Source organism: Volvox carteri (assembly GCF_000143455.1).
Source record: "Volvox carteri f. nagariensis unplaced genomic scaffold VOLCAscaffold_80, whole genome shotgun sequence".
NCBI lineage: Eukaryota > Viridiplantae > Chlorophyta > Chlorophyceae > Chlamydomonadales > Volvocaceae > Volvox > Volvox carteri.
In genome coordinates, this window is record NW_003307623.1 from 344,280 (window position 1) to 368,670 (window position 24,391).

Below are 24,391 nucleotides of genomic sequence, written 5' to 3' on the forward strand. Positions count from 1 at the left end.
GGGGAGTGACACACGAAGGGGGGAGCAACCCTGGGTCCGTGAAGGAGGGGCTGCTAGTGGGCTCCCGGATACCTCAACCCAGATCAGCTCAGCGGCACGGGCGACAGCGCCGGAGCTACCCCTAGGATCACACACCCGGCGATAGCACCCGCCAGTGACCCCCTCCGCTGGTCCGGTGACCCGGCTGGTGGCTACCGCCCCTGCTACTGCGAGGCGCGTTACTCCTCGGAAGGGTAATATACAAAACTCGAGTGGTAACACAACCGCACACACATAGGGCCCTTTACACCGCCACCACAGTCCCTTCACTGAGGTACCCCTAACCTGACACCAACTCATCGACGCCTCTCTCATCATCCAACATCCGAGGGGAGCACCTCGGTGCCCCGCCCCTCCCGCCACCAGACCCAGGTCAGGTTTCAATTATGGCAGTACGGCACGTGAACCAGGACGTCTCCCTCCCCCTCCCCCTCCCGCCACCCACCCACCTTTCCGTGTCAAACATGAGCAGCCCCCAGTTCTCCATGGCGTACGACTTCCCTGGTACGGCAACCAGATCCAGCTTTGATAGAGGTAGCGCCATGCCCGTGTAGTTCAGGTAGAAGCTGAGGGGGGCATCCAGTAGTGCGGAGGTTGGAGAGGAGAGAGGCGAGAGGAGGCGAGAGGAGAGAGGAGAGAGGAGAGAGGGGAGAGGAGAGGCGAATGGAGTTGGAAAAAACGATTGCCGCCATATCCACGGCCGCAAACTGCTGATGGGGGTACAAAGCAACGACGAAACTGCGCAAAACGTAACGACCGTTTTATGACATTTGGGGGAGTGTGTATGTATGTTTCTGTGGGGGGGGAAGAGATAAGGAAAGCGATTAGGACAACGGGTGCCTGGCGTGGGGGAACTAATTATCTGGCCCTCGAAAAGAAATTCCTAAGGGTGGGGCCCTCGTGCGCGCGTGTGTGTATGTGTGTGTGCCGGGATAGAGGGGCACTACTTTAAATGATTGTACGATATCGATACAGAGCTTGCAATGTGTGAGGCATGTGTGTGTGGGGGTCGCGTGGTGTGACCGGGGTTGTACCCGGATTCGCTCATTCACCGCTCCGGGACCAGCTAGCCTGGTCATACACATACACACACGCATGCGTATGGCGGCCTCACCGCCGGGAAACTACCACAAACCAACACATCCTATACGGCTCAGGACACCTCCTAGGGCCCCACCCCACCCCCACCCGCTGTATTGGCTGACATCAACCGCCCACCCCAAAACACCCCCCACTCCCAAACACCCCCCACCCCCACCCCCTACCCCATGTACCTGTAGGCGGCCTCCGCAATACCCAGTGACCCCGCCAACCTCCTCGTCGCGTTCATGGAGGCGGGGCCCCACACCCGGATCTGCATACTGCTGCTGCTGCTACTGCCGCCGCTGTACATCCGGGGGTTGGGGGGTTGGGGGGAGAGGTGCTCAGGGGGTGGTGAGGATGTGGCCCTAGGGGTTGCGGGAGGTGGTCAACAAGGTGAGGGGGGTTGTGTGGTGGAGTGCCGAGTACACGAGGGGCGGAACAATGTGCTGGTAGTGGTAGTAACAGTTGAAGTGGTGGTCGGGAGGGGAACCAACCGCCCTCAGCCGCCGCATCACGACCAACACACGAACAGGGGGGCAAGTCTGGGTCACCTGATTCCCCCCTCTTACATTGGGAAGGTGGTGATGTTGGAGTTGAGGCTGGTCATGTTCCCGGCGGCAATGGCGAGCGCGTACACGGGCATCACCGGCGTGGTCTGACGGGAAGAGGGGGGAGGTAAGGGAGGGGGGAGAGGGAGGGGAAAAGGAGGGGTGAGGGGTGAGCCGCGGGAAGGCACCTGGGCGTGCACGTGCACCCACCCGCCCAACTGCAGGAGGACGTAGTACGGAAAGAGGGACGTGTGCAAAACCTTGGGAGACCTATGGAGGAGCGGGAACCCCCGGGGAGAGGCCCGGGTGAATGAGGCGGACAGTTGACACACACGACAGAGGGGCTCGACACGGAGCCCCAGCAGTTGCCGTACGTGTGAGGAGGAGGTCTCCTTCTCCCCTCCCCCTCCCTCACCGCGAAGGTCACCAGCTTGCGACCCCCGGTGGTGGTGGTGGTGGTGGCGGTGGTGGTGACGGGTACGGAGCTCAGTGGGGGGGTGTTGGACAGCACCGTCAGGTTGTCAGGAAGCTCCACAGCAACCGAAAAGTTGGCCTGACGGTTAGCAGTTGGCGGTTTACAGATAATTAGCGGTTATTGTATCACCGTACATGCATGCATACATTGTATCACCGTACATGCACTGTCTGCGCCCCCGCCCAGAAGCCGGGGGACCCCCCTCCACAGGGCCCATCGAGCCCCCTGAGGCCGGAAGGGGTTGGTGGCGCTAGCAGGGCTGTGGTGGTACACAGCTAGGTAGGGGGATCCGAGGTGAGGACCTGCTTGCTTGCGGGGGGCCGGGGACCGGCGCCGGCCGGGGCTGCTGGGGGCCTACACTGCAGTGGCAGGAGCAGGGAGAAGCAGCCGCCCCTTGCGCCCCAGGAACGTGTCCTCACCGCTAACAGAACAACAACAGACCCTGCAGCAGCCGGTGCACTGCGCTATTGCGACAATGATATCCTGGTGTGTATGTGTGCGTGTATGATGTGTGGAACAGGGGGGTATATCTTCACCCGTGGCAGCTACCCGGCGAAACCCTGCCTTCCCCGGTATTTCGGGGCACCCTCATCCAGTCACCCTAGTCAACTTCTCAGTGGATCGCTCAGGTTCCGCACCCACCACCAGTATCCAACGGAATCTGCCGGGTCGACAGCGCCCCAACTCCATTCCTGGTCGGCTCGCAGGTTAACTTTATCCCAGGTCACCACCGTCTATCAACTAGGGGCGCAATACCTTCCACCTTCAGAAGGATTTTCGAACCTGATAGGTCTCGATCCCGGGATCTCCCGGGGGCAATGGTCGCGCGTTACCAGTAGTGCCTAACCCTAGTATGTACCATGTATGTATGTACCATTTCCCCCCCCACACACACACACACACCAGCACTGACGTACCTTGTACCCCGGCGCATCAAAGCAGGGTAGGAGGTACCTGGCAAAGTTGTCCTCGAACTGGGTCGTCAGCAACACGCTGTTCGATGGTGCGGCTCCAACGGGTGTGTCCGCGACCCACGGGTCGGACATGAACAGTCCGAAGCCGTCCGAGGAGGGCCGTACACTTCCGGTGTAGGTGAGTGTGAGGCGCCACTGGTCTCCGGTGGCCAGCACCAGTCCATTCAGGTTGAGGACGATGGACTGGGAAGTGGCTGGTGGTAATGGTGGTGGCGGGAATCGATAAGGGGACGTGGAGGGCGGAAGGATGTCACCGGGGCGAGTTGGGTGGGACGTTTCGACATGACGTAGGTTGACTGCTGCCTGACGTAACGTGTACGACTCAATCCGGAACCCGGAGTTGCCCCGGCCGCCAGACAGACACGGCAGGTTCATAACTTTGCTTTCCAGGTCTGTACGACCACAACCAACCAGCCAGCTACACACACATCCGCACAGAGGTACTTAGCCCCAGCGGTGATCTCCTTTAACGCCCTCCCCCATTCGCATTGCAGCCGCCTTATGCCCCCCACGTCCCACAGCGCCCGCATCCAACCCGCAACATACCCCCACCAGCCCCCACTACCCGCTATCCAAAGCAACAGGGCCCTTCCATGGTCCACACACACCCCGCCCCCCCCCACACACACACCACTCCAAGCTTCCCAACGCAATCCCCCACTCACTCACCGCTTTGGATCGTGGCTACGGAGCACGCGGGGCTGCTGTCATTGCAGCCGCACAGGCACCGGGACAGCAGTGCAGCCGGCGGCGGCGGCGGCGGCGGCTGCTGCTGCAGCCGGCGGCGCCCTCCCGCAGCAGTCCCTTCGTTCTCCCTGCCGCTACTGCCGCTACTGCCCAGCTGCTCCACGTCCAGTCGGCTGATGTTGAGGTTTGCGGCATGCAGCACCAGACAGGAGGTGGGGGCCCCGGTCACCAAGAGCTGCAGGGAGGCCACGGCGCTGAAGGTGGGAGGGGGGGGGCTGGGGGCGGTACCGCTGGCGGGGGTGGGGGTGGTGAACGCCCCGTAGGCAGGCAGGGAGAGATGCAGCTGGTACGACTGGGGTACGGCACGAGGGTCCGCAGGCAGCGAGGACGACTGTGGCGTCGAGGGCAGGGCGGGAGACGCGAGGTGAGTTGCATGAGGGGACATCAAGCCGGGGACCCATGGAGGGGTCGTGAGGGAATGTACGACCCATTACTCATCTGCGCCTACCGAGAGGAAGCCAGGGAAAGAGGCTGGCGTGTGTGTATTGGGTGGGCAGGGCCGGGGGGAGGGGGAGGAGGGGGAGGAGGGAGAGGAGGGAGAGGAGGAGCAGTGCAGCCGTGAAGGTAGGGGTGGGTGACAAGTCCTAACAGCCCCCGGTTGATGGGGCGGCAGTTGGGAAGAAACTGCCGGCAGCTGCCGACACTGAGTGACCAACTGGATCCTGACTGTTTCCCTCGGGGACCATTTCCCGCCCCTCAGGCCCCCTTGCTCGTAACGGTGCCGCAATGCAGACGAGGTACGACTTACGTTATGGCTGCAAAGTTCGATCAGAGAAGCAGGTGGCGGTGGCGGGAGGGGGACGGGCGGCGGTGGCGGCAGAGGGGACGGCGGTGGCGACGAAGGGGGCGGAGGAGATGGAGGCAATGACAATAACAGCGGCGGTGGCAGCTGTGGCGGCAGCGGCGGCGGCGGCTGGGAAATGCTCCTAGGCTTGATTGTCAACAGCGACACAGGTAGTGCGATAACTGTACGGATACACACACACAGAGGCAAAAGGGTAGAGGACACCGAACATTACGAAGAGGGCTGTAGCAGTCGTGGGGGGAGGGGAGGGGGTTCACGTGCGAATTGCGAACCCGACTCCCTTCCGGAGGAGTGTGGGGGCGCAGTGCAGTGTGGTGTAACTGTGTACGGCGGCTTGAGAGACGTCCTATGTGCAGCTGAACCTCTTAGCAGGAAGCGCCCCACCCACCCGCCGACCGTCTCGTTTGCGGCTATCCGAGCACACGATACCACGACAGTCCATCTGTCTGTCTGTCTATTTGTCGGTCTATACGCCTGTGACCACTCAAGTCCCCCCCCCGGCCCCAACCACCCCCTAGCAACCGCTGTGATATGGACAAATACTGGGGCTACAACTCGTGCAACATCACGCCACGTTGTAATCACCCACCTATGCCCCACCCCGCCCCGCCCCACCAACCCACCTATTCCCACCACCGCCACTGCCAGCCACGCCAGCACCACAACCTTCCACCTGACCGCCAGGTAGTCGGACAACCGCTCCATGCGGCCCCCCCCACCGCCCCCCGCTCCCCTGCATGCGGAGAGACGAGGGCGAGGACCGGCACGTCCAGGACATTCAGGGTGGCGGAGGCAGCCGCGGCAGCAACAGAAGAAACAGGGACAGCAGGAGAGCAACACCGACAACCGCAGACTAGGCTAGGTAGAACAATATCGGCAGCAAGCGGCGCGGGAGGAATTGCCTTGGGAGGGGCACGGGATGGGGATGGCCGTTACCGCAGCACGCCGGCGGAAGAGGGGGCGCACCCCGGGGGGGTCAGTGATGCCGCCACCGGGTGCCGGGGCGGGTAGCAGGGGAGACACCGAAAAGGAAGGAGACCCCACCAATGGTACTGTTTAGATTTGGGTTCATTATCAACGAAGGAATCAGCCACGGTGCTGTGCTCAGGCAACATGTCAACCGCTTCTGGGTGTCTGCGGTTGTTCTGTCCTGTTCTGTTGTTCTGTCCTGCATTACATCACATCACATCATAAGAAGTCGTCAATCACCGGGTCCAATAAGGCGCCAACTTCTGACCTACTTGCCGCCCGCGGAGATACCGCTCGAGGCCAGTAACCGTGTGCCGTCCCCATCGGCGAACTTGTCCGTGTATGTGTCGTACTGTGTGTCGTACCAGTCGCCAGGCGCACCGCCACTCGACATCTGATCATGGGCCCCTCCTCCTCCCTGGGAGGACGGCGCACCGGTTGCCCCACCTCCCGTCGACGAGGTGCCCCAACCGATGGGTTCGTACCCGCCGTGGACGCTGCTTTGAAAGGAAAGAAAATATCACGGGCAGGGAACGGGCACGTTATTAGTACGGCAATAGGAACCAGTCAACCGAACGACACATGGCATGAACCACATGCCCAAAGGAAGGACGCGAGGGGCTTTAAAACATAGGGCCAACATTGCCGATATGTATGCTGTCAGGTTAAGTGTACACGACGTTTGGGTCGGAGCCCAATATACAAAACATCCGCTTAAGAGACACGTATGGCCGGCACAAGGCCAACGTGCACGGGCAAAGCGTATCAGCGGGCGCGCTTGGACTGGGGACAAGTTGTCATCCGCTTTCCTTGCCAGGACCCAAATCACATAATGGGCTGCGCAACAGGATAGAGTTTTTCAAGGGGGGAAGCTTCCGGAGGCTGCGCCGCAAACCACCACCATGGCAGGTAGGAGGGCGATGCTCAGGCCAGCGCCACCAATCATCCCGCATTACATATGAGCATGATGAATCACCTTAGGTCTCCGGCCTTCCGGTCTGACAGTTGTATGTCTGCAAGCTCCACTTCGCCCTCCCTGCGAGGGCCAGCTAGTTGTGTAAAAGTATGCGCACCTCATAAACTACGCAACTGCTACTCTTGTTTACTTTCATGACGCATTGGAAGTCTCTTACCCTGGTGGCCTCCAATTTTGCCTTATCATGTTCTCGTTACGATTGTTGCAACAACGTTCCTAGCAGCGACGCAAGGATGGAAGGCACCTGTGCCTTAAATAGCAATCATACGTTTGCATATGCCAGCCTTTCAGCGCTTAGCAGGATCACAGTTCACTGGCACAGGTTCTGGATGGCATACAAAAACAATTATGCGTTCACCCGGAAAGGAAAGCTTGCGATAATGTCCGTATCACCTATAGGCTGAGGTGAAAGGGCTTAATTTGCATTGTCATTTCAGAATTCAGGATCAAGCGTGACGTGACATTTGCGCCAGTTGGCCAACCGTATGCATGGCCCACGCGAAGCCGTTCATTTGTGCATCGAGGTACGAAGCAATTCATATAACTTCTGCAGTAACTATGCATGAACGTTATCCTAGTTTGATGTGACTTCGGAATCTTGGCTCGATTTTCCTAATTTCCCAACCACCGGTACTGTAGCGTGATGCGATCGCAGTTGCAGCGTGCAAATGTCGCTGTATGGCAACGTGTCTTCTTAATTCATACCCTGAGGCCGGGCTTTAATTTGGATCTGCGCAGGTTACCGTGTCAGGGCCTTGTAAAAAGAAAGCACGCAGAAGTCCATGTGATCTATCCTTGGGTAGCCGTGGAAGCCGTGGAAAAATCTATTCACTTCTATGGTTGAAGGTGAAAGCCACCAAGCCGCACCCACCGTAATGTGCACGTGGACTGAACATAATGGCAAGCGTGCGATGCATACGAACTTTCGTCGACACGGCAGAGGAATTAAAGGGGCTACCCCACATAAAAGTCACAACTTGGCTTTACGTGTGTATCCCTACATGTATTAAGGAGGTCTAGCTAAGGTTCCAGGTTTGCAAAGTCGTCGTGTTACGTCGGGTTCGTGTTGGAAAGTGACCGACACTCATATATCAAAGAATGGTGACAGCAGTACAGGACCCGGGGGTGTCCGGCACTTTGCTGGTCTTAACAGTTCGCCGCTCCTGACGTTCTTGTGCTGCCCTCCTATCTCCAACCAGCCTCGCCCAGGGCACATGGTGCCGCATGGCTGGGGTCCATAAAATCGGCGCTTCTCCATCATAGCGTACGTTCTGCAGGGTCTGGTAAACAGCAGGGCTGAACAGGCTGGATGGGAGGGGAACCGTTACTTCAGCTTTCCATTACAGGTTCCCATACCGGGTACGAATTGTACAATAAAACGCACACTATCTCACACCGTGTTAACTGGATTCTCACCGTCAGACCTCTTCAAGTTTGTCTTCTAGTTTCTTCCGGCCTATGTTGACAGTGGCGGAATTTCCCAACTACGAAGCTCTCGAGGGCTCCGGACTCTTTAGGGTAGCTGGATGCCGGGCTAAACTGTGCCCCCTGCCCTCACCATTAAGACATGCACGTTAGTTAGGTCTTCTCGCGGACAATGCGAAAGCGGAACGGCGGTAACACGACCAACATGTCATGTGGGATGTAGAGACCACGGGGCATGGCATGCCGACGACTCTGGAAAAACGGGAAGGTACAGACAGGTACGGCAGCGTACGGACGCAACGTCTTACAGTTGCGAAACTTCGTTTAAATAACCAGCCACGCGAAAAAAATATGCAGCGGGTAAGCCGTACAACTACGATGTGACATCAGGCCTGATGTCATATCGTAGTTGTGACATTAGGCCGGCTCGGAGGACAAGCTACTTGAGCAGTCCTGCGTCTTCGCCACCACCACCAAAAAGGCCGAAGCATATTATTTGCTCCAAGCCTGCTACAAACAAAATACCCACTATCAGGTTTGCGCGCTTAGCGTTGAACGGTTAACGCTTGGACGCCGTCCTGCTGCGCTGCGCAGGAGACATCCATACATATGAAGCCCTTTGCTGCCGCCTTAACGTTCCGTCCACAATTCCACAGTGGCCGCCTCCGTGTCAGTTCAATAGGGGGAACAACGCTTCCCCATACACATCATCTTCGTGATTCGGCGTACGAGAACAACCCCTTAGAATATGAAGCACCGGTCAACCGACAGGCGGCCAGGCTGCAGGCTTTATTCACCACATGCACGCGGCGAAGGTATGGTCGCGAGACATCGGCACACACTCGATGCTCCACATTGTAACTTGTATTCCCGCATTGCACTTCGCAAAGCTCGCGTTGTCCAGCTAAGTCGGGCATAATCGCATTTTAAACATAATCGGCCGATGATGGGTTGATACAAGAGGATTGCTAACCTTGCCTACAAACGAAACGATACTTTCGCAGGGGCGAGGAGACACCTTCTCGACCCCAACCAAATCTGGAATGAATCAGCAAATGCGCTCGACTACCTTGCCACGCCCGTCATCCAAAAAACACATTCTATACCCGCGAAAGAAATACAAGACCTTTGTAGGGCAGGAAAACTAACAGATATTGAACTTCCCTAGGAAAAGCTCTAGGAAATAACCTGATAGCTGTGCACAGCCTTACCTGGCCGCATACCCCCAGCATACCCCAGAGGGATACCCCCTTAACACAGCATCAGCGAACGATACTTCGGATGCTCACAGGTTCATAATGAAACCCGCATGGGGTCGCGAACACCCTACTCGCCCCGCTGCTGCGACCGCCTGGCATCGAATGGACGACAGCATGCAGCCTTCGCTTCGCCTCTTTCCCAACTCCCCTCTCTCACTCTCTCTTGATGCTGTTTCAACATGCAACATGCAGCAACCACCAGCTTCGGGATATGCTAATGAGGTTTTGCAACTCCCCAATGTCCACGTCGACAGCCTGTACTACCTCCATAAACACAGTAACCCTAAGACCTGACAGATGGAGATAACGAGGTAAGCGGCAGCGAGCATCCGCTGATGCTCTGGCGGCATGAAGTGCGGGTGTGTGGCAACTTAAAGCAGTTCCCACGTCCCCAATGGCAGGCCCACCTCCAACCCTGATGGCAATCTCCGGGAAGGCAATATGGACAAAAACTAAAACCCGCAATCCCGCCATAGGGCAGCTCCCAACCCAAAACCTTGGACAGCGACATGCCCGCGGAAAACCAAGCTTCTAATTGCGGCGTCAAGTAACTGCATCGTGACGGATACGATGAGACGGTCTCAACCGCAAGCGGCCCTTTATTCAGCTCACGTTCAGCGTAATGGACTTCTACATAGAACGCTTAGCCTTGAGCATCAACCCCTTGCAACACCATAAGACTATTTTCGTGCAGCAATGCTGTCCATGAATGCATCGACGCGTGTTACATCAAAAGCCATGATCGTAGCTACCGCAGGACCGCCGACACGCTCTGCTGATTATGTGGCTGGCTCACCCAAGAAGAAGAAGCTCAGGCGTACATGGCCAAGGAGACCTTCCTTCCTTCCTTTCACCGCGCAGCTCTACGGCGACGACTGGTAATAGAAAGTTGAGTTCTAGACCTAAAAAATGACATGGTGTTGAGAGAGCTTTTCCCACGCACGAATGGTCGCAACCCGTCATCGTCATCGTCAGCAGCACTCTGTACCATCATCCTATGACGTCATCCGCAGCATGGCAAGATGCGGGGGGCAACGAACAATGTGCCCAAACACGTCCAAGCTTTCGGCTTTCCGCCAAGACGTGCGGTGCTAGACCAACAAGACGCCACCTGCCCATCCACCACAACCTGGCTTGCACAATACCATTGCTGTATTGCCAGCAGCGCCATGCCAACCATACCTCTTGCCTTCCGATAGAGTAAGTATGTCCACTTTAAGCCTCCGACAAGCTGACAAGGCTGTTTGCCGCGATAAGGACCTTCCACGTGGGGATGCCGGTGTGGCAGCCTGTCATCTTGGAAGAATGAGCACATCATCCAAACAACTAGCATCGCCACCAGCACACCTAACCGCTCAACTCGCCCGCGCATGCGGCATCGTAGGTCATGAGTCGAAGCTCCTCGCAGATTTCCGCAAAGGTAGGCCGGGCGGCAGGGTCTTGCGACAGGCACCGCATGGTCAGGTCGTGGTAAGGCGGTGGAGGCTGATGTGTGGGCAGGAAGCGCAGCCCCGCCGCTGCTGCGCCGGTGACCGCGCCCAAGATCTGCAAGGGCGGAGAGGTAGGAGCAGGACAGCGGCGACATGTCATATACCCGAGTGCAGAGCGTGGATTGAGGTGCAGGCTATAAAGGAAAAAAACGTGTAAACGGACAGTCGGCATGTGTGCATGGGTGTCTCCGCTGCAGGGTTCGACACCCCGTACGGGGCCCGTAAGTTTTTGGCCTTTTTTCGGTATCCCCGTAAGGGCCCGTAGGACTTTACGGTGGCCCCCGTAAGGATTTTGGGGCGCGAAGCGCCCCCGTACGGGGCCGCCCCCGGACCGGCCGAAGGCCGGTTACGGGGGCCTCCGTAAGGATTTTAAGGATTTATAAGAGGCCGTTCGGGGCCCGTAAAGTCCCCCGTAGGGGAGAGGACGGTCCGATTGCCGACTGCCGTGCAAGGTTGTAGTACCCTTTGACCATATAAAGGATAAGGCCACACACTTGGCAGACATAATTCATATTGCAATATTTAACTACACTTTTCATAGTACTTTTATAACTTCTGGTCTGTAACATACAGCGATGGCAGACAAGGAGTCGTCAGGAGGTGACCAAGGGCCTCCTAAGCCACCGCCCTCCAAGAAGCGCGCCACCTTAAAATTGTCGGACCTGAGTGTGCCGTGTCCCCGAGTGTAATGGTTCACGAGAAAATAACGAAAATAACGATTTACAGGGCAAAAAAGATGCAAAGCGTCACTTTCCACAGCGTTTCAGCCAAGGACAGTGCCCCCGTAAAGGTTTTGCGGGGGTTACGGGGGCCCCCGTAAGGTTTTCGGCGGTACAGGAGCCTGGTACGGGGGCCCCTCCGTAAGGAAAATTTGGGAGGTACGGGGGAGCCCGCAAGTTTCAGGAAGGTCAGTGTCGAACCCTGCTCCGCTGCCAATGCAGGGCACAGATGTTCTGATTCAGGAGCAGTTAGTGGATTGGATTTCCGGACGGCGGAATCATGGGATGGATACGGCAAAGGAGTCCACTCGTAGAGGGATATGTCCCCTTGTCTCCTCCGGCACCCCTACCTGGAAGCGATTCATGTTCGCCCACGGACGCGACCCGGTGAACATCTGCCATAGCAGCACACCGAAGGAGTAGCAGTCCGCTTTCTGCGGGTGGGAAGCAGGAGCCAAGTGGGGGCGCGTGTTGGGTCCGAATAGATATTATTTGGAGGGAAGTCAAGGCCTCAATAGCCCAGGGGCCAGGGAGCGATGTGACCGCACTAACCGACTACGTACCGCACTAACCGACTACGTAGATCCCATTGTGAACCGGTACAAGTCGCCAGCTCCAAGTCGACGCAAAGCGCAAAGGGACGCCAAATTGGCGAACGACCGCGTACCTGGGTCTGGATGTGGGACTTGAGCACCTCGGGCGCGCAGTGCGTAATGACACCGTAGGCGGAGCTGATGCAAGGCTGCGCGGGGTCGGGGAGGGTCTTGGCCAGCCCGAAGTCCGAAACCTGCGAGTGGGTGCGGATTCAAGAGCAAATCCAAGAGCGGATTAAAGACCACAAAGACCGCTGGACTGCATTATGCGTTGGCAACTGCATGCAACGCGGCACCCTTTTCCCTGCGCAGCCTCTTCCCAGCCCCGAACCCATTTAAACTAGCCTTTGGCATTAAGACACCCAGCCGCTTCTTACTCCAGCCCACGACAGCCCCCTCGCAGACTCTCTTCCGCGACAGGACAAACCTTGGCAATCCAGCCGCGGCCCGTGGCCCCACTCGGCAAGCCGCCGGGGGCTTCTGTCAACAGCACATTGACCGCAGAGAGGTCACCGTGCAGGTAGCCCCTGCGGTTGGGAGCGAGTGGGATCTCAACCATGAGGACGAGGCAACCGCAACTACAAGAAAGAGGGCCCCGGATCGAGTGGTAGCAATCCTGGCGCGCAGGCAACAGGAGAGGGGCGGGCGACGTACGTCAACGCAACAATGCATGCCTGTATAACGCCACATTTAACTGCACCTAGATTCTTCACATGTGCCGTACCTGCTGTGGACGCAGGCCATGGCCGACGCAATCTCCTGGGCCGTCAGCAGGATGTACGGCATATGTGGCTTGCCCGTCAGCCGCGACGGCTCCGTCCGCAGCCGGCCCGAGTCAATCGCGTCCTGCAGAGTGCCGCCACCACAAAACTCCTGTATGATCCAGGTCTCACCCTCCGACAGCGCGTCATTCGGCATGCGGCTGTTAAGCCTGAGGGACGCGTCGGCCGCACTGGCCCCCGCGGCGGATGCAGTAGCAGCAGCAGCAGCCGCTGCAGCTGCTGTCGCCGCCGCCGTACTGAACACCTCGGTGGCGGTGCCAAAGAGGTCCGCGGGGCTTGTGACGCCAGGCGGCACTCGCGGCGCCTCCCGCCCCGGCGCTGCAAACATCGCCACCATCTGGTCCACGTTGGAATTGGCGTTGGAGGTCGAACCTTGGGTCATGACACCGGACTGTACCGTGGCGCAGCTGCCGGCCGCGAGCATCAATCGATCTGGAATGGCAGTGAGGTGCGGCGCAGGCGCGTGGCTGGCCGCCGACGGGAACCCGGCGTGAGAGGCCGCTGACTGGGGCACATGCACCGCAGGGCCCCCCGACACTAGCTGGTCAATCATGCCGCCCGCGTCCTGCATGTGCGAGACCATATGGGTTGTGAGAAAGCGGAAAAACGATTCCCAACATGACACACAAGGTCTTTGGCGCCAAGCTGATACAAACATCCCCACAGACTGGGTTTACGGATCAGGCTATCACACCGCACCTCAGCGCCGCCTGCATCGAAAGAGTCATAGTCCTCATCCTGCATTGCCGCCTGAGCCGCTGGTGCCGGTGCTGCCGCTGCAATTTGCACGGCTGGCGCCACCGGCCCTGCAGCCGTGGGCCCTACCGTCGACGCCGCGGTTGCCGAGGCTGTGCCTGCCGCCGCCACCACTGATTTGCTTCGTTGTCCCATGCCAGCGGGGTCCATGGTGTCAGGAGAACAAGGCCCGGCCTCGGACGGGCGCCCGGGGGTGGGTCTTGTCCTCGGCCCGTCAACCCCGTCGCTGGGGCCACTTGGCAACACCGAAACAGCCGAAGACGTCGGCGGAGGCACCGTACTACGGTGCGACACCATGCTGCAACTGCCACCACGCTCCGACGGGGCCGTGTAGAAGGCAGCGTTCTGCCCGCTATTGCGCACGCTCATGCAGGCCGTTGAGTGCTGTTTATCTGGCTTGTACGACCGTACGATACATTTGTATGTGCGGACAATATAAGGATGCTCAATCTCCTGCGCTAGCAATGCCTCCAGCGTGACGCCGTTAAGGCAGGTCGCGGACTTCAGCATTGCGTTGCTGATGACCTGTCACATCACATCATGCCACATCAAATGGGAAGAAACAAAGCAGGGCTTTATATGAGGCGGAAAGCGGAGTCGCAACTCAGATAGCAACTTGTCACCCACATGCTGCTCTTTCCCCATTGCAAAGCTAGCCAAGGCTCGCGGGAGTCTCCGGAAAGGGAATCAATGCGGACGGCGCCGGATCCCTTCCCTGCAACCAGGACCCTCATCCCTGAGGGCTGTACTACAACTGCCCCCTACGAGGCACAACTCGTACTGCCGCTGTTGCGCAATCGCTGATCTCGCAGCCGAACTACCAATAGGGTGCGTGGTTAGGTCAGGTCAGGTCAGGTCTCAAGGGCAGCTTCCATGACGCGCACCTTCGCTGCAATCTTCTGGCCCTTGTAAGACCCCATGAACACCCTCCCGTAGCCGCCCTTGCCCAGGAGATGTCCCAGCTTCAGGCCCAGGAAGGGCTCCATGCCGTACGTCCAGTTGCTGATGCCCTGCGACACACACGAGCGCATGGAGGCCCTGGCGGAGGCGGTCACTGAGACCGGGCCGCGGGTGCCGTTATCCAGGGAGGGCCACCCACAGTACGACACCGACTGAGCCATGGGGGAGGGCAGCATTGCCGGGGGCGACAGGGGTGCCGCAGCGCCGGCAGGATGGAGGCATGTCGATGGAGACGGCGTTGAGGGCACTACTGGTTCGTGCAACAAGGCCCGGCTGCCTTCACCGGTGCGGCCAGGACCGGTGTTGCAAGCAGCGATTTGGTGCGTGGTTTCCGAGCCTGCCGCCGGCAGGAGATTCTGCACTTTCTGGTGCGGCTCGCCAAGTTCGCTTTCCACGCCCGCGTTCTCCCAAAACTCCACATCCGCAGCAGCCCCGTCTACCTTCCTGAGTGAAACAAAGCAGTAGAAGGGTTCGTAGGATGTCATTCCGTCGGCTGAATCTACCGCCGAGGACTTGCCGGTGGCCTCGGCCATCTGGGCCTTTCCCTGCCCCTCATCGCACGTGGAGGCTGGATCTGTTGCATGCTGATTCCCCGCCACCAAAATGGACGGGGGCAACGCCATGTGGTGAGGTACGCCGACGGGCATTCGCACAGCTGCGTCAAGCACGTGGCAGTTGGCAGACCTGGGGCCAGAGGGGCGCGGGCAAAACACCAGAGGGCAATGAATAGCAGCCAAAACATTCTCACGTAGCCATTCCTTCTCCAAGCGCTACAAGCAATGCGACATCTGGGTACCAGTTAGCAAATCGGTAGGATACCCCTGGGAGCTATTACCCAAACCCACCCTAGGCCGCAAGACCAGCGCGGAAGCGCAAGGTAAACGGTAAAGCAACCGGACCCAAGCCGACCGTTGCTCGCGGTACATACCCCAGAAATTGAACAACTGTCAACATGCATGTCTATAACCTCGGCGCGTGTGCCACATCTGCCCAGTAATCCTTCCACAAGAGAAAGATGCAGTCTGGAAGCACAATGGGCCGATACCAAAGATCAGCAAACCCACGTCGCACAGTCCCCCGTCACGGGAGACGGTCTACCATGCCCTCATCAATTACACACACACACGCCCCTGTCCCCCGTTCCCCCCCCGGAGTTGCCGTACCACAATCCCCACCTGGCGGTTACGTGCATTACCATCGTCGAGGGCCGCCCATCCTCCAACAGCACCCTCGCCCTTCCTAGCTCCACCTCCTTTCCCGTGCGCAGCGCCTCAGCATGGCGCTGCCAAGCCCCTCCTCGCCAGGCTGCCGACTGATCGACCTGCTGCTGGCGCCACTGCCGCCGCTCTGCCGCGGGCACGTCCATGGACTCGTCTCCGCGCATCAGAATGCCCTGCATTTCGCCACCGCTGCTCGACGTGGCGCTAGGGTAGCGGTTGGTGCAGCAGCTGCCACTTGTGTGCGTGGAACTGGAGCCATGGACCATCACACCCTGTGCTCCAGTCTCCTCAGCCTTGCACCCCGAGATCGCCGCTTGGATGCCTTGGCCCTGTAGCTGGGCATGACCTGTCATCGGGCCCACCTGCATGTCCCTGTCATCTGCTGAGCAAGCCGCAGTAGCTGCCGCACCCATGGGCTGCCCAGCCGCTGCAGTAATGGGAGCAGCGGCGGCCGCATGGGCTGCTGGCTGCCAAGAAGGCGGCTTGTTGCGCGCCCCCTCCTCATCTCCCTCCTCCAGAAGCAGCAGTCGCTGCAGTGGACGACCCACCAGCTGCTTGCGGGTCCAAGGAGAGCACAATACCTCCCATGCCTGCCACGACACGGCACCGAAGGGAATCGTGAAACCTTCGCATTTCAAGAACCGGCGTGCTGAGGACCCCCAAGATATCGCACCTCAGGCCGTATCGCTCCAAGTAACGAGAGTTTGATTGTTACAATACATGTTTGGTTGTACATGACACAGTGGCCCTGATGTTTGGTGCTGAAACATACAGCGCACGAGGCCGGGCTATGTTATTATCTGGCGGCTTTCGGTCAATGCCCTGTTTTCGGGTGTGATGCCCGCTACCCGCCGCCAGTCACTGGAGGAGCCGCACTACGCACACGTACCTCATTAACGTACATCAGCATCCAGCCGTCCGGCAAGCTGATGTCCACGAGACCCGTGACGGTGTCGTAGCACTCAATGGTCCGGGCCACACGAGCAAGAGCAGTTGTCTCCGCATCTGCACCCGCAAGGAAACCACCGCACAACCACATGAACAACTTACGACGGGACCCGCTTTGCATTTCTATCATCTTCCGAAAGCCCCTTCTCTCCGCAGTGCCCTCGACGATAGTTCCTTGACAGCTTGGATGGGGAAAAAAGCTCGTCTGGGTCAGCGCCAGTGTGGTCTTACGCATGCGGGAGAAATCATACTTACACTCACATGCTCTCCTTATGAGAACTGCGCTGCCCTCTAAGTCCCCTGTTTCCGCTTGCTGGTGTCCCAAACGCACCGTCGGGGCCAGCAGGGCCCGCATTGGCGCGGTACCGCTCCAGCTGCCGCACCAGCAGCTCCGCCAAATTGTTCATGACATAGCAGTGCGACACGTCGAAATCGGACCGCGGCTTGTCGTCCGCGAAGCAAACGGTGCCTAAGATGTGGCCCGACGTGCTCACCAGTGGCGCTCCGCAGTAGAAGCGCACGTGCGGAGCACCGCGGACAAAGGGGTTGTCGGCAAACCTGTCAGGCAGATGGCGACCCATTGCATACAATTTGTGGCAGTTGCATGGTCATGGGTGTGCGCAGGGCAGCGGCGGCAGAACTACCGGCCCTAGCACTCCCATACTTGTCGCTGCCATCTGGGCCGCTGCCTTGCTTACAGCACATGAAAGGCGTCAGGTCCGGTGCCCGCACAACGTATTGTAAAGCACTCGTGCACTCGCCCCGGCAACAGGCATCCCACTGCGCGACCCACATCCTAACCTGACGTCCTTGGTTGCGTCCGGGACAACAAGAGTCTGCGGCCTGTGCTTGGTTAGGGTGTACGCACAGAAGGACCACCTGCACTCAAAGAAAGCGGCAAAATGCATTAAGGGATGCCTGCCCCAGCGGGAGCTCCCGTGCATGGGTAGCAACCCTCCAAGCATAGGAGAAGGTGCATAAGAAGCTGCGTTGCCGTGATTTGATTGCCCATACTTGGTAACGTGTAACCCTCGTGTCCGGTGACAGATCAGGCTGCCAATACGCCGCAACACACGCACAGGCCCAGCACACAGACCAGCGCGCTGGAAGTCGGGAACTGGGCCGATCCACACGATGTCAATCAGTTTACGTCCTGTCAAATTATCCCGCTACCTGCAACGGTTACTAAAGCATGTCTAGTGGCTCAGCACGTCATGGGGCCGTTACTAACCCCTGTCCCCCCAATAACCTTTTAATTGACACGCGCTTCGCCGCTACCCCTTACCGGTATGGAAACTCCCCAGGCTTCATGCAGCCCTTAGCGTTTCGGATAATGATCCGCGTGTCGTCAAACAATACTAACATCGCCGTTATGGCGCTGAACATCTGCATGAGCGCCCCTAACACCATATCGGCCTCCTCATCTATACGCATCCCACGGCCATGTGACACTGTGTCAAGGATATCCAAGGCCCGGAGCGCCTGTATGCGCGACGGCTCGTCATCCGTTGAAGGCGGTCCGAACTCCCACGAGAGCGGGTAACCCTCGCTGCTCATGAACGTCGTTGGCAAGCTGCATGTGGTCGCTGTTGCTGTGAGGGCATCGCTGGCTTGCACAGTTTCATTGACCGGGTCGTGGACATCGCCAACGGAAGCTGGAATTAGGCAAGTGCCCGGTGTGGGGATACTCTGGACGTCACATGCTGTGTCGATGCAGGTTACTTCATCTCGTCCCTTGAAGACGGGGACTATCGTTACGTCCCCCACATCGTTTTGGTGCCCCGAAAGAGTGCAGACCGCTTCCGCTCTAGCTTTGACGGGAGCCTGGGGCAATCATAATAAGGTACGATAGCACATATATGAGACGCATAAAAGCCTTCCTGTAAAATCCAAGAAGCCCAGATACGCCGCAGAACTGAAACTCTGCGATAACAGGTTGTGGGACGTGTGCATTCGCTAACCACGATTACCTCAAAGTCCTCTGCCTTCGGCGCCTTCAGGCAGGATTGCGCGAGTCCCATAGCTGCAGGCAGCGGCCAGCAGACCTGGGCGCACCCAGTCGTGGGCAAAAACTTAAACACAAGGAAAAACTTTTGCGCAGATAGTGCCTACTCAGGAAAATTAAAAAAGCAAAACGTGCCATGTCTTGATATCATATTAATTTCGCAGTCAGTGATATAGTACAGTCATTCCGTCTGAAATGCGTCTGCTTGCCGCCTGTATACATAAGACAATGAACAATCACTGCGCTTTTAAAACCAATCGATGCCGAAGTGCATTAGGGATAAAGTTCCTGGCATGCAATCATGCTGTACGGGGATACCAAGTTACAAAAAGCCGGAACGCTGGACGAGAACTGGACGAAACTCATTATCCCAACGCATTTAATAAACTGCGCTCGCACACAGGTAATATCTCATCTCCCATCGCGGCCAAGCAAAGCTCGTCCTTTCCAGTTAGCAATGGCCCCTTAAACGCCCCAAGAGGACATCATGAAAATGAAAAAACTGTTACCGCATTTCCCTGCATGCGCTGATTCGTATTTACACCTTTAATATGCCACACATGCCAACCTGCGTTAAGTAACCACATCACCTGACAGTCACATGCAGGCTGCATTTCTTGCAGAGCAAAGCTGCAGCCGATTTCAGCTTGCATCAAAGCTTCACATCGATCGTCATATCATCTTCCATGTCCATGGACTCAGGCGTTTCTGTAGGCATTTTTGCGAGGTCATCGCCGTCGAACAGAAACCTGCGCCAGGGACATAACCGTGCCTTAACGCCGCAACACAAAGCATAACCAGCAAGGCCTCCAACCACTGACCACATAGTGTCTTAGGAGTGTCCGACAGCGCATTATGAACACAGCACGCAATACGCAGCAAGCAATACGCAGCAAGCAATACGCAGCAAGCAAGACGCCTAGCGCGTTTTCGACCACCGTGACCGAGTCAAAACTTTCGCCGCATCAATCCAACTCACTTGATTTTGTTTGGGTCGCGGCAAATGGACCGTTCCATGGCATATGCCTTGAATTTCTCTATCATCTTCGAGAAGGGATCCGTCTTGACCACTCGCATTTTGACGCTGTCGTCCTTATCCCGGCCCCAAACCAGCTTGAGCTGCACCCTCGCGCCAGCGCCGTTAGCAACGTTATCATCCTGTGCTACCGTGGGGTCCTCCTGCCCAAGGCCGTTTTGGGCCGCAGTGCTGCCCAGCACCGGAACATCCGCAGCAACGACAAGATCATCATCGTCGCTCAGATACGGTGCACTGGTCGGTTTAGCAGCCCCAACACCAGATACGTCTACCGCCATCGGCCGTCGGCTTGTGAGGCGAGACAGGCCCAGGTGCGACACGGGAGAGATTGGAGATGCCTCCATGTCGTCATCCTGCTGGTCCTCTCGTTCTGTAACTTGCTGCAGTGCCCGGAGGAGCTCCTCCTCCCTTGCCAGCGATTCTCGCGTCGCGGGGTTCAGAGTTGCCACTCCCGGCTTGGTTTGGCCTCCTGGTTTGACAGCAGGGGGTTCTGCAATCCGGGCGGCACCGGCGGTCCCACTGACGCCTGCAGCGCCGCTGTGATTGGCGTTGACCTCTGGTGACGTTATCAGGACAAGGTCATCGTCTTCACCGCTATCGTCCAGCAAAATAGTTGTGGGCATGGGGGCAGGCCTGAGCTCCAGGGAGGTGGCTGGTGGAGCTGCGCGGCGCTTGCTTGCCTTGGTGGACTTCCAGCCGGCTTTACGCTTGTGGGTGGTAGGACCGTCGTCCTGCGGGGGGGCCTCCCATCTTCCCCCGTCGCCTTGATCGTCATCATCGTCATAGTCCCACAGATCGCTCATGGCTGGTGGGTGAGACGCGAAAAGTTCTGCGGGGCGCAAAGCCTACCGAGCTGTATCTCTGTCGTCCGGGATGACAGCCCCACAGGACCACGGAATTTGCCCTTGATACATGAGCGGCGTACGAAAAAGGGTACTGTTGAAAGTTGCGGGGATGCAGGGAGGGGGCATAGCAGACAGGGAGTGACTGGGGCAGTTCCTGCGTCCCCAACCACGGTTAGCCGGGATGCGATGGCTGTGACCTTGGAGGAAGCACGGTTATTGTGCTGCATATATCTTGCATCTAAGTATTGCGAGCTGAAGGTAAGACTAAGGATGTCTTGGTGCTTGGGCTCATTGAAAGGGCCCAGCCACAGCCACTGCTCACAAAGGAAGCTGAATCAAGTTGCAGCTTGTGTCAGTAGTCACAAGGATTGACTCACTCCAAATTGAGCGTCTCGAGCAGCTCGGTAGTTGACGACTCAGGCGAGCCAACCACAAGCACTCTGGGCTCCCCTTACTATTATTTTGTGATCGAGTATAGAGTTATGGCTGGATCTTGGATGGGAACTAGGTCAACAGTTAAAGTTCTTTCCGGAAATGCTACACACGTTCTTGTGATACTAGGACCAGCTAGACATATTCACCTCCATAGTGGCATCGAGCACGATATGGGCAATTGCACAGCATGCATGTGGTGAATGCTAGTCGGATTCCAAATGGATCCTAATTGGATCCTAACTTCGTAAATGGATAATAACAGTGAAAGGCACCGTCTGTCGTAGCTTTGTTACGGTAGCGATGCATCATTCCTATCACTTGGCCATGCGTGTTCTTCCTGTTAGGTTCTGGAATGCTGAAAGGCCAAGGTGGGCCTTTCCGAAAACGTATGTGTATGGACTCTTCATTTGGTAATGAACTTGCTACGCAAAGACATGCCTTAAGGCGTTACTACGGAAGCGCTACGCTAGCCATTAACTCACTTGAGCGTAAGGTAGCGGATGATGAAAGTATCAGCAACTTGCGTGCCATCCATCGAATGTGCGCAAGGACTGCTTCCGGTGATTCGATGAAGTGTTTGGGCCCAGATAGTCGGGGATGGTGGTGGAATTGTGCAGGCGCTTGGAAAGATATGATAAACATTCGGTGAGAACCCGGGACCCCGTTACCAGCAAAGTGCCCGATGCCCATAAGGCCACCTGGAAAGCCAAGCATCGGCCGTTAAAGAATAGTAGCCAGGAAGACGAGCTGGGCTTTGTGCACAAGAAGCTCTCTGATGCTCGTACCAATCGAGGGGGGAAACCACCGCCTTGCGTGATCAGTGATATGTACATGCTTGTGCAGCATTTGCATAATGTCGTCAATGGCGCTGGCGACGGTAGGCGCGGATTCAAGGAAGAGGGAAATGTCCTATTCAACCACATCGCTCGCTGTGATGGTTTCGTGCCCGGGGAAAGCTGTGCTAAACGAGGATTACAGGCGCCTGAGGACAGCAGTGGCAGCTGGGTGGAGGCCAACATCATCACGCACCACCGGGGAAAGGCCGCATGGCTTTACTCGGACCTCACGGAAGCTGAAGATTGTCGCGGAGCTGAAGGCAATGCGTAAGAAATAATAAATTATCGGGCTTGGAGGGGATCCCGCCGAATATTATAAGGACGCGGTGAAGGAGTGTGAGGGACAACAGCCTGTGCACTTGTTGGCACCATACATGACAGCACTGTTTAATGTGAATTTTGAAGGTGCTATGACTAATCCCATGGTCCAGGAACAGCGTGCATACATGCGAACCGTAGTTGGGGCGAGGAGCCCGACTATGGTTTCCCTATATCGCGAGCTGTCACAGAGGCCACTCCAGTTCCATTGGAGCAATCTTGTACTTAGGTTTTGGAACTCTGTGGTTAAGAGGCCGGGAACGCTGTGTCACCGGGCATTTGTCGCTGACCTGGAGTTGGCACTTGGGGGCGTCACTGAGTGTTGGGCAAGCAAGGTACTAGCCTTTCTTACTAGCTTAGGAGCGGAACCCCCCAGTAATACGCGCGGTAATGATCTTATAGCGTACTACGCCACCCTTAAATTGCCAGTTGAGAGCTTTCTTAAGGTATTTGCCAAGCGGCTTGATGCTCGGTGGGAGTGCCCGAATACCTTGGGTGACCCCCGCGTCTTCCCCATAGGAATTACCGGAGCCAAGGCGTGTCGCTATATGAACTGGATGGGAGCTGCCCCGTCTAGGGGTGCGCGTCTCGATTGGTTGGAGCACACTAAAGGGACCATGCCCCAGCGACTTCATCATGTGCTCATGCGTTTTCGATTAGGCTGCTGGGAGTTAGAGGTTAATAGGCCTAATGGGTGTGAGTGCACCGCGTGTACCTGCAGGCTTTGTGACTGTGGAGCAGTTGAAGATGAGTTGCATGTTTTCGAAGAATGTCCCGCTTACATGAACATACGGGCTAAGTATGATGGTGAACTAGTCCTTACGGGGCGCAGCATGCGCACCATTATGACTGAGGCGCCACCCCTGGCATTGGCCAGGTACCTCTCGGAAATTTGGGAGGCCAGGCACGTCGCGCTGAGGCGCTTCGCCCTGAAGCGGACGAGGGAGAATGATGATGGCCTCCCGTGTACCCGCATCAATACCAATACAACGTCCATGGGCCCCCCGGCTTTTACGGACACACCCGCACTTGTGTGCGGAACTTGTAACTTGTAACTTATTTAACAGCGCACACAGGGCTGATTACCCGACCGGCAAGGTTTTGGCATCGTCATGCAAATTGACTTTAGCAAGGCTTTTGACTCCGTAAATCACGAGACGCTTTGGCAATTTTATAAGAATCCTACGGGCTACAGGGACGTATCCTCGATGCCCTCAAGGCTAGCTACGCCGATGTTTAAGTCCGAGTTAGGTGGCCGGCTGGGGCCCAAATGCTCGGCAGGACGCGTACTCAAGCAAGGGTGCCCGTTAAGCGTTACCCTGTTTTTGCTTTTCATCGAGGTATTTGCTCATTACATCGATGCCCATGACAAGGATTGCTGGCTGCACCTCCATGATAGGTGGCCCGTACTGCAGGACCAAAACGTGACACTGGGGGACAGCAAAATCCAATGTGCTCTTTGTCGGTGATTTGTCGCTCATAACCACAAGATACAAGTGGGCGCAATGCTCCCGGCTTGCTCGAGGCTTTTTGCAAGGCGACTGGGATGGCTGCTAATGCTGCTAAGCGTGAGGTGAGGAACGGCCAGCGGTTTGCCGCCTGCACTATTCGCGGCAGGGAAGTGAGCCACTTTTGGCCTCACTGCTCTCTGTTGTGACAAGAAATTACCGTACGTAAGCTCAACATGTCCCTCTATAATGTGCTAGTCGTGCCTGTCCTTTCCTCCAGGGAGCAAGTGTGGGGATCCGGTTTTGTTAATTTGAACTTCGAGAGTGTCATGACTAATCCCATGGCACAGGAACATTGTGCGTTTATGCGGACGGAGGGGCCAGGAGCCCGACTGTGTTTTTGCTGTACCGCGAGTTGTCACAGAGGCCACTCAAGTTTCATGGGGCTAACTTAGTGCTAAGGTTCTAGAACTCCGTGGTGAAAAGGCCGGGCACTCAGTGTCATAGAGCTCTTGTCTTTCAGTTGGCGGTAACACTGGTTGTTGGGCGAGCAAGGGGTCATAACACTTGTTACCAGCTTGGACATAGGGGGCCCGCACTGATTTGTGTGCGGACGACCCGATTGCGCATTACAATACCCTCACACTGCCCGAGGGAAACGTTCTGAGGGTGTTGGTGAAGAGGCTTGACGCGCGTTGGA

The 24,391-nt window shown here is 57.2% G+C and overlaps 3 protein-coding genes across 3 annotated transcripts in view; all 3 read right to left on the bottom strand.

The window, feature by feature from the left end:
• The window catches only part of VOLCADRAFT_98977 (uncharacterized protein), a gene marked incomplete at both ends in the record, with an annotated part of 14,856 nt that extends 8,822 nt beyond the window's left edge, over positions 1-6,034 (bottom strand). The window contains 10 exons of the mRNA XM_002957810.1: positions 489-605; positions 1,314-1,487; positions 1,692-1,777; positions 1,881-1,940; positions 2,086-2,223; positions 3,063-3,313; positions 3,789-4,197; positions 4,315-4,337; positions 5,295-5,404; positions 5,913-6,034. Of these exons, the coding sequence (XP_002957856.1) occupies positions 489-605; positions 1,314-1,487; positions 1,692-1,777; positions 1,881-1,940; positions 2,086-2,223; positions 3,063-3,313; positions 3,789-4,197; positions 4,315-4,337; positions 5,295-5,404; positions 5,913-6,034 (1,490 nt within the window). The remainder of the gene's footprint in view (positions 1-488; positions 606-1,313; positions 1,488-1,691; positions 1,778-1,880; positions 1,941-2,085; positions 2,224-3,062; positions 3,314-3,788; positions 4,198-4,314; positions 4,338-5,294; positions 5,405-5,912) is intronic.
• A 4,613-nt stretch (positions 6,035-10,647) lies between these two features.
• VOLCADRAFT_98978 (uncharacterized protein) lies at positions 10,648-18,789 on the bottom strand (the record flags this gene model as incomplete). Its single annotated transcript, XM_002957811.1, has 13 exons — positions 10,648-10,845; positions 11,860-11,943; positions 12,177-12,296; positions 12,530-12,629; positions 12,827-13,449; positions 13,584-14,165; positions 14,525-15,284; positions 15,776-16,410; positions 16,710-16,825; positions 17,100-17,326; positions 17,570-17,647; positions 18,054-18,592; positions 18,730-18,789. 13 exons carry the CDS (start codon positions 18,787-18,789, stop codon positions 10,648-10,650), a joined length of 4,122 nt encoding a protein of 1,373 aa, XP_002957857.1.
• A 636-nt stretch (positions 18,790-19,425) lies between these two features.
• VOLCADRAFT_98979 (uncharacterized protein) lies at positions 19,426-20,612 on the bottom strand (the record flags this gene model as incomplete). Its single annotated transcript, XM_002957812.1, has 2 exons — positions 19,426-19,522; positions 19,753-20,612. 2 exons carry the CDS (start codon positions 20,610-20,612, stop codon positions 19,426-19,428), a joined length of 957 nt encoding a protein of 318 aa, XP_002957858.1.
• Positions 20,613-24,391: the final 3,779 nt, after the last annotated feature.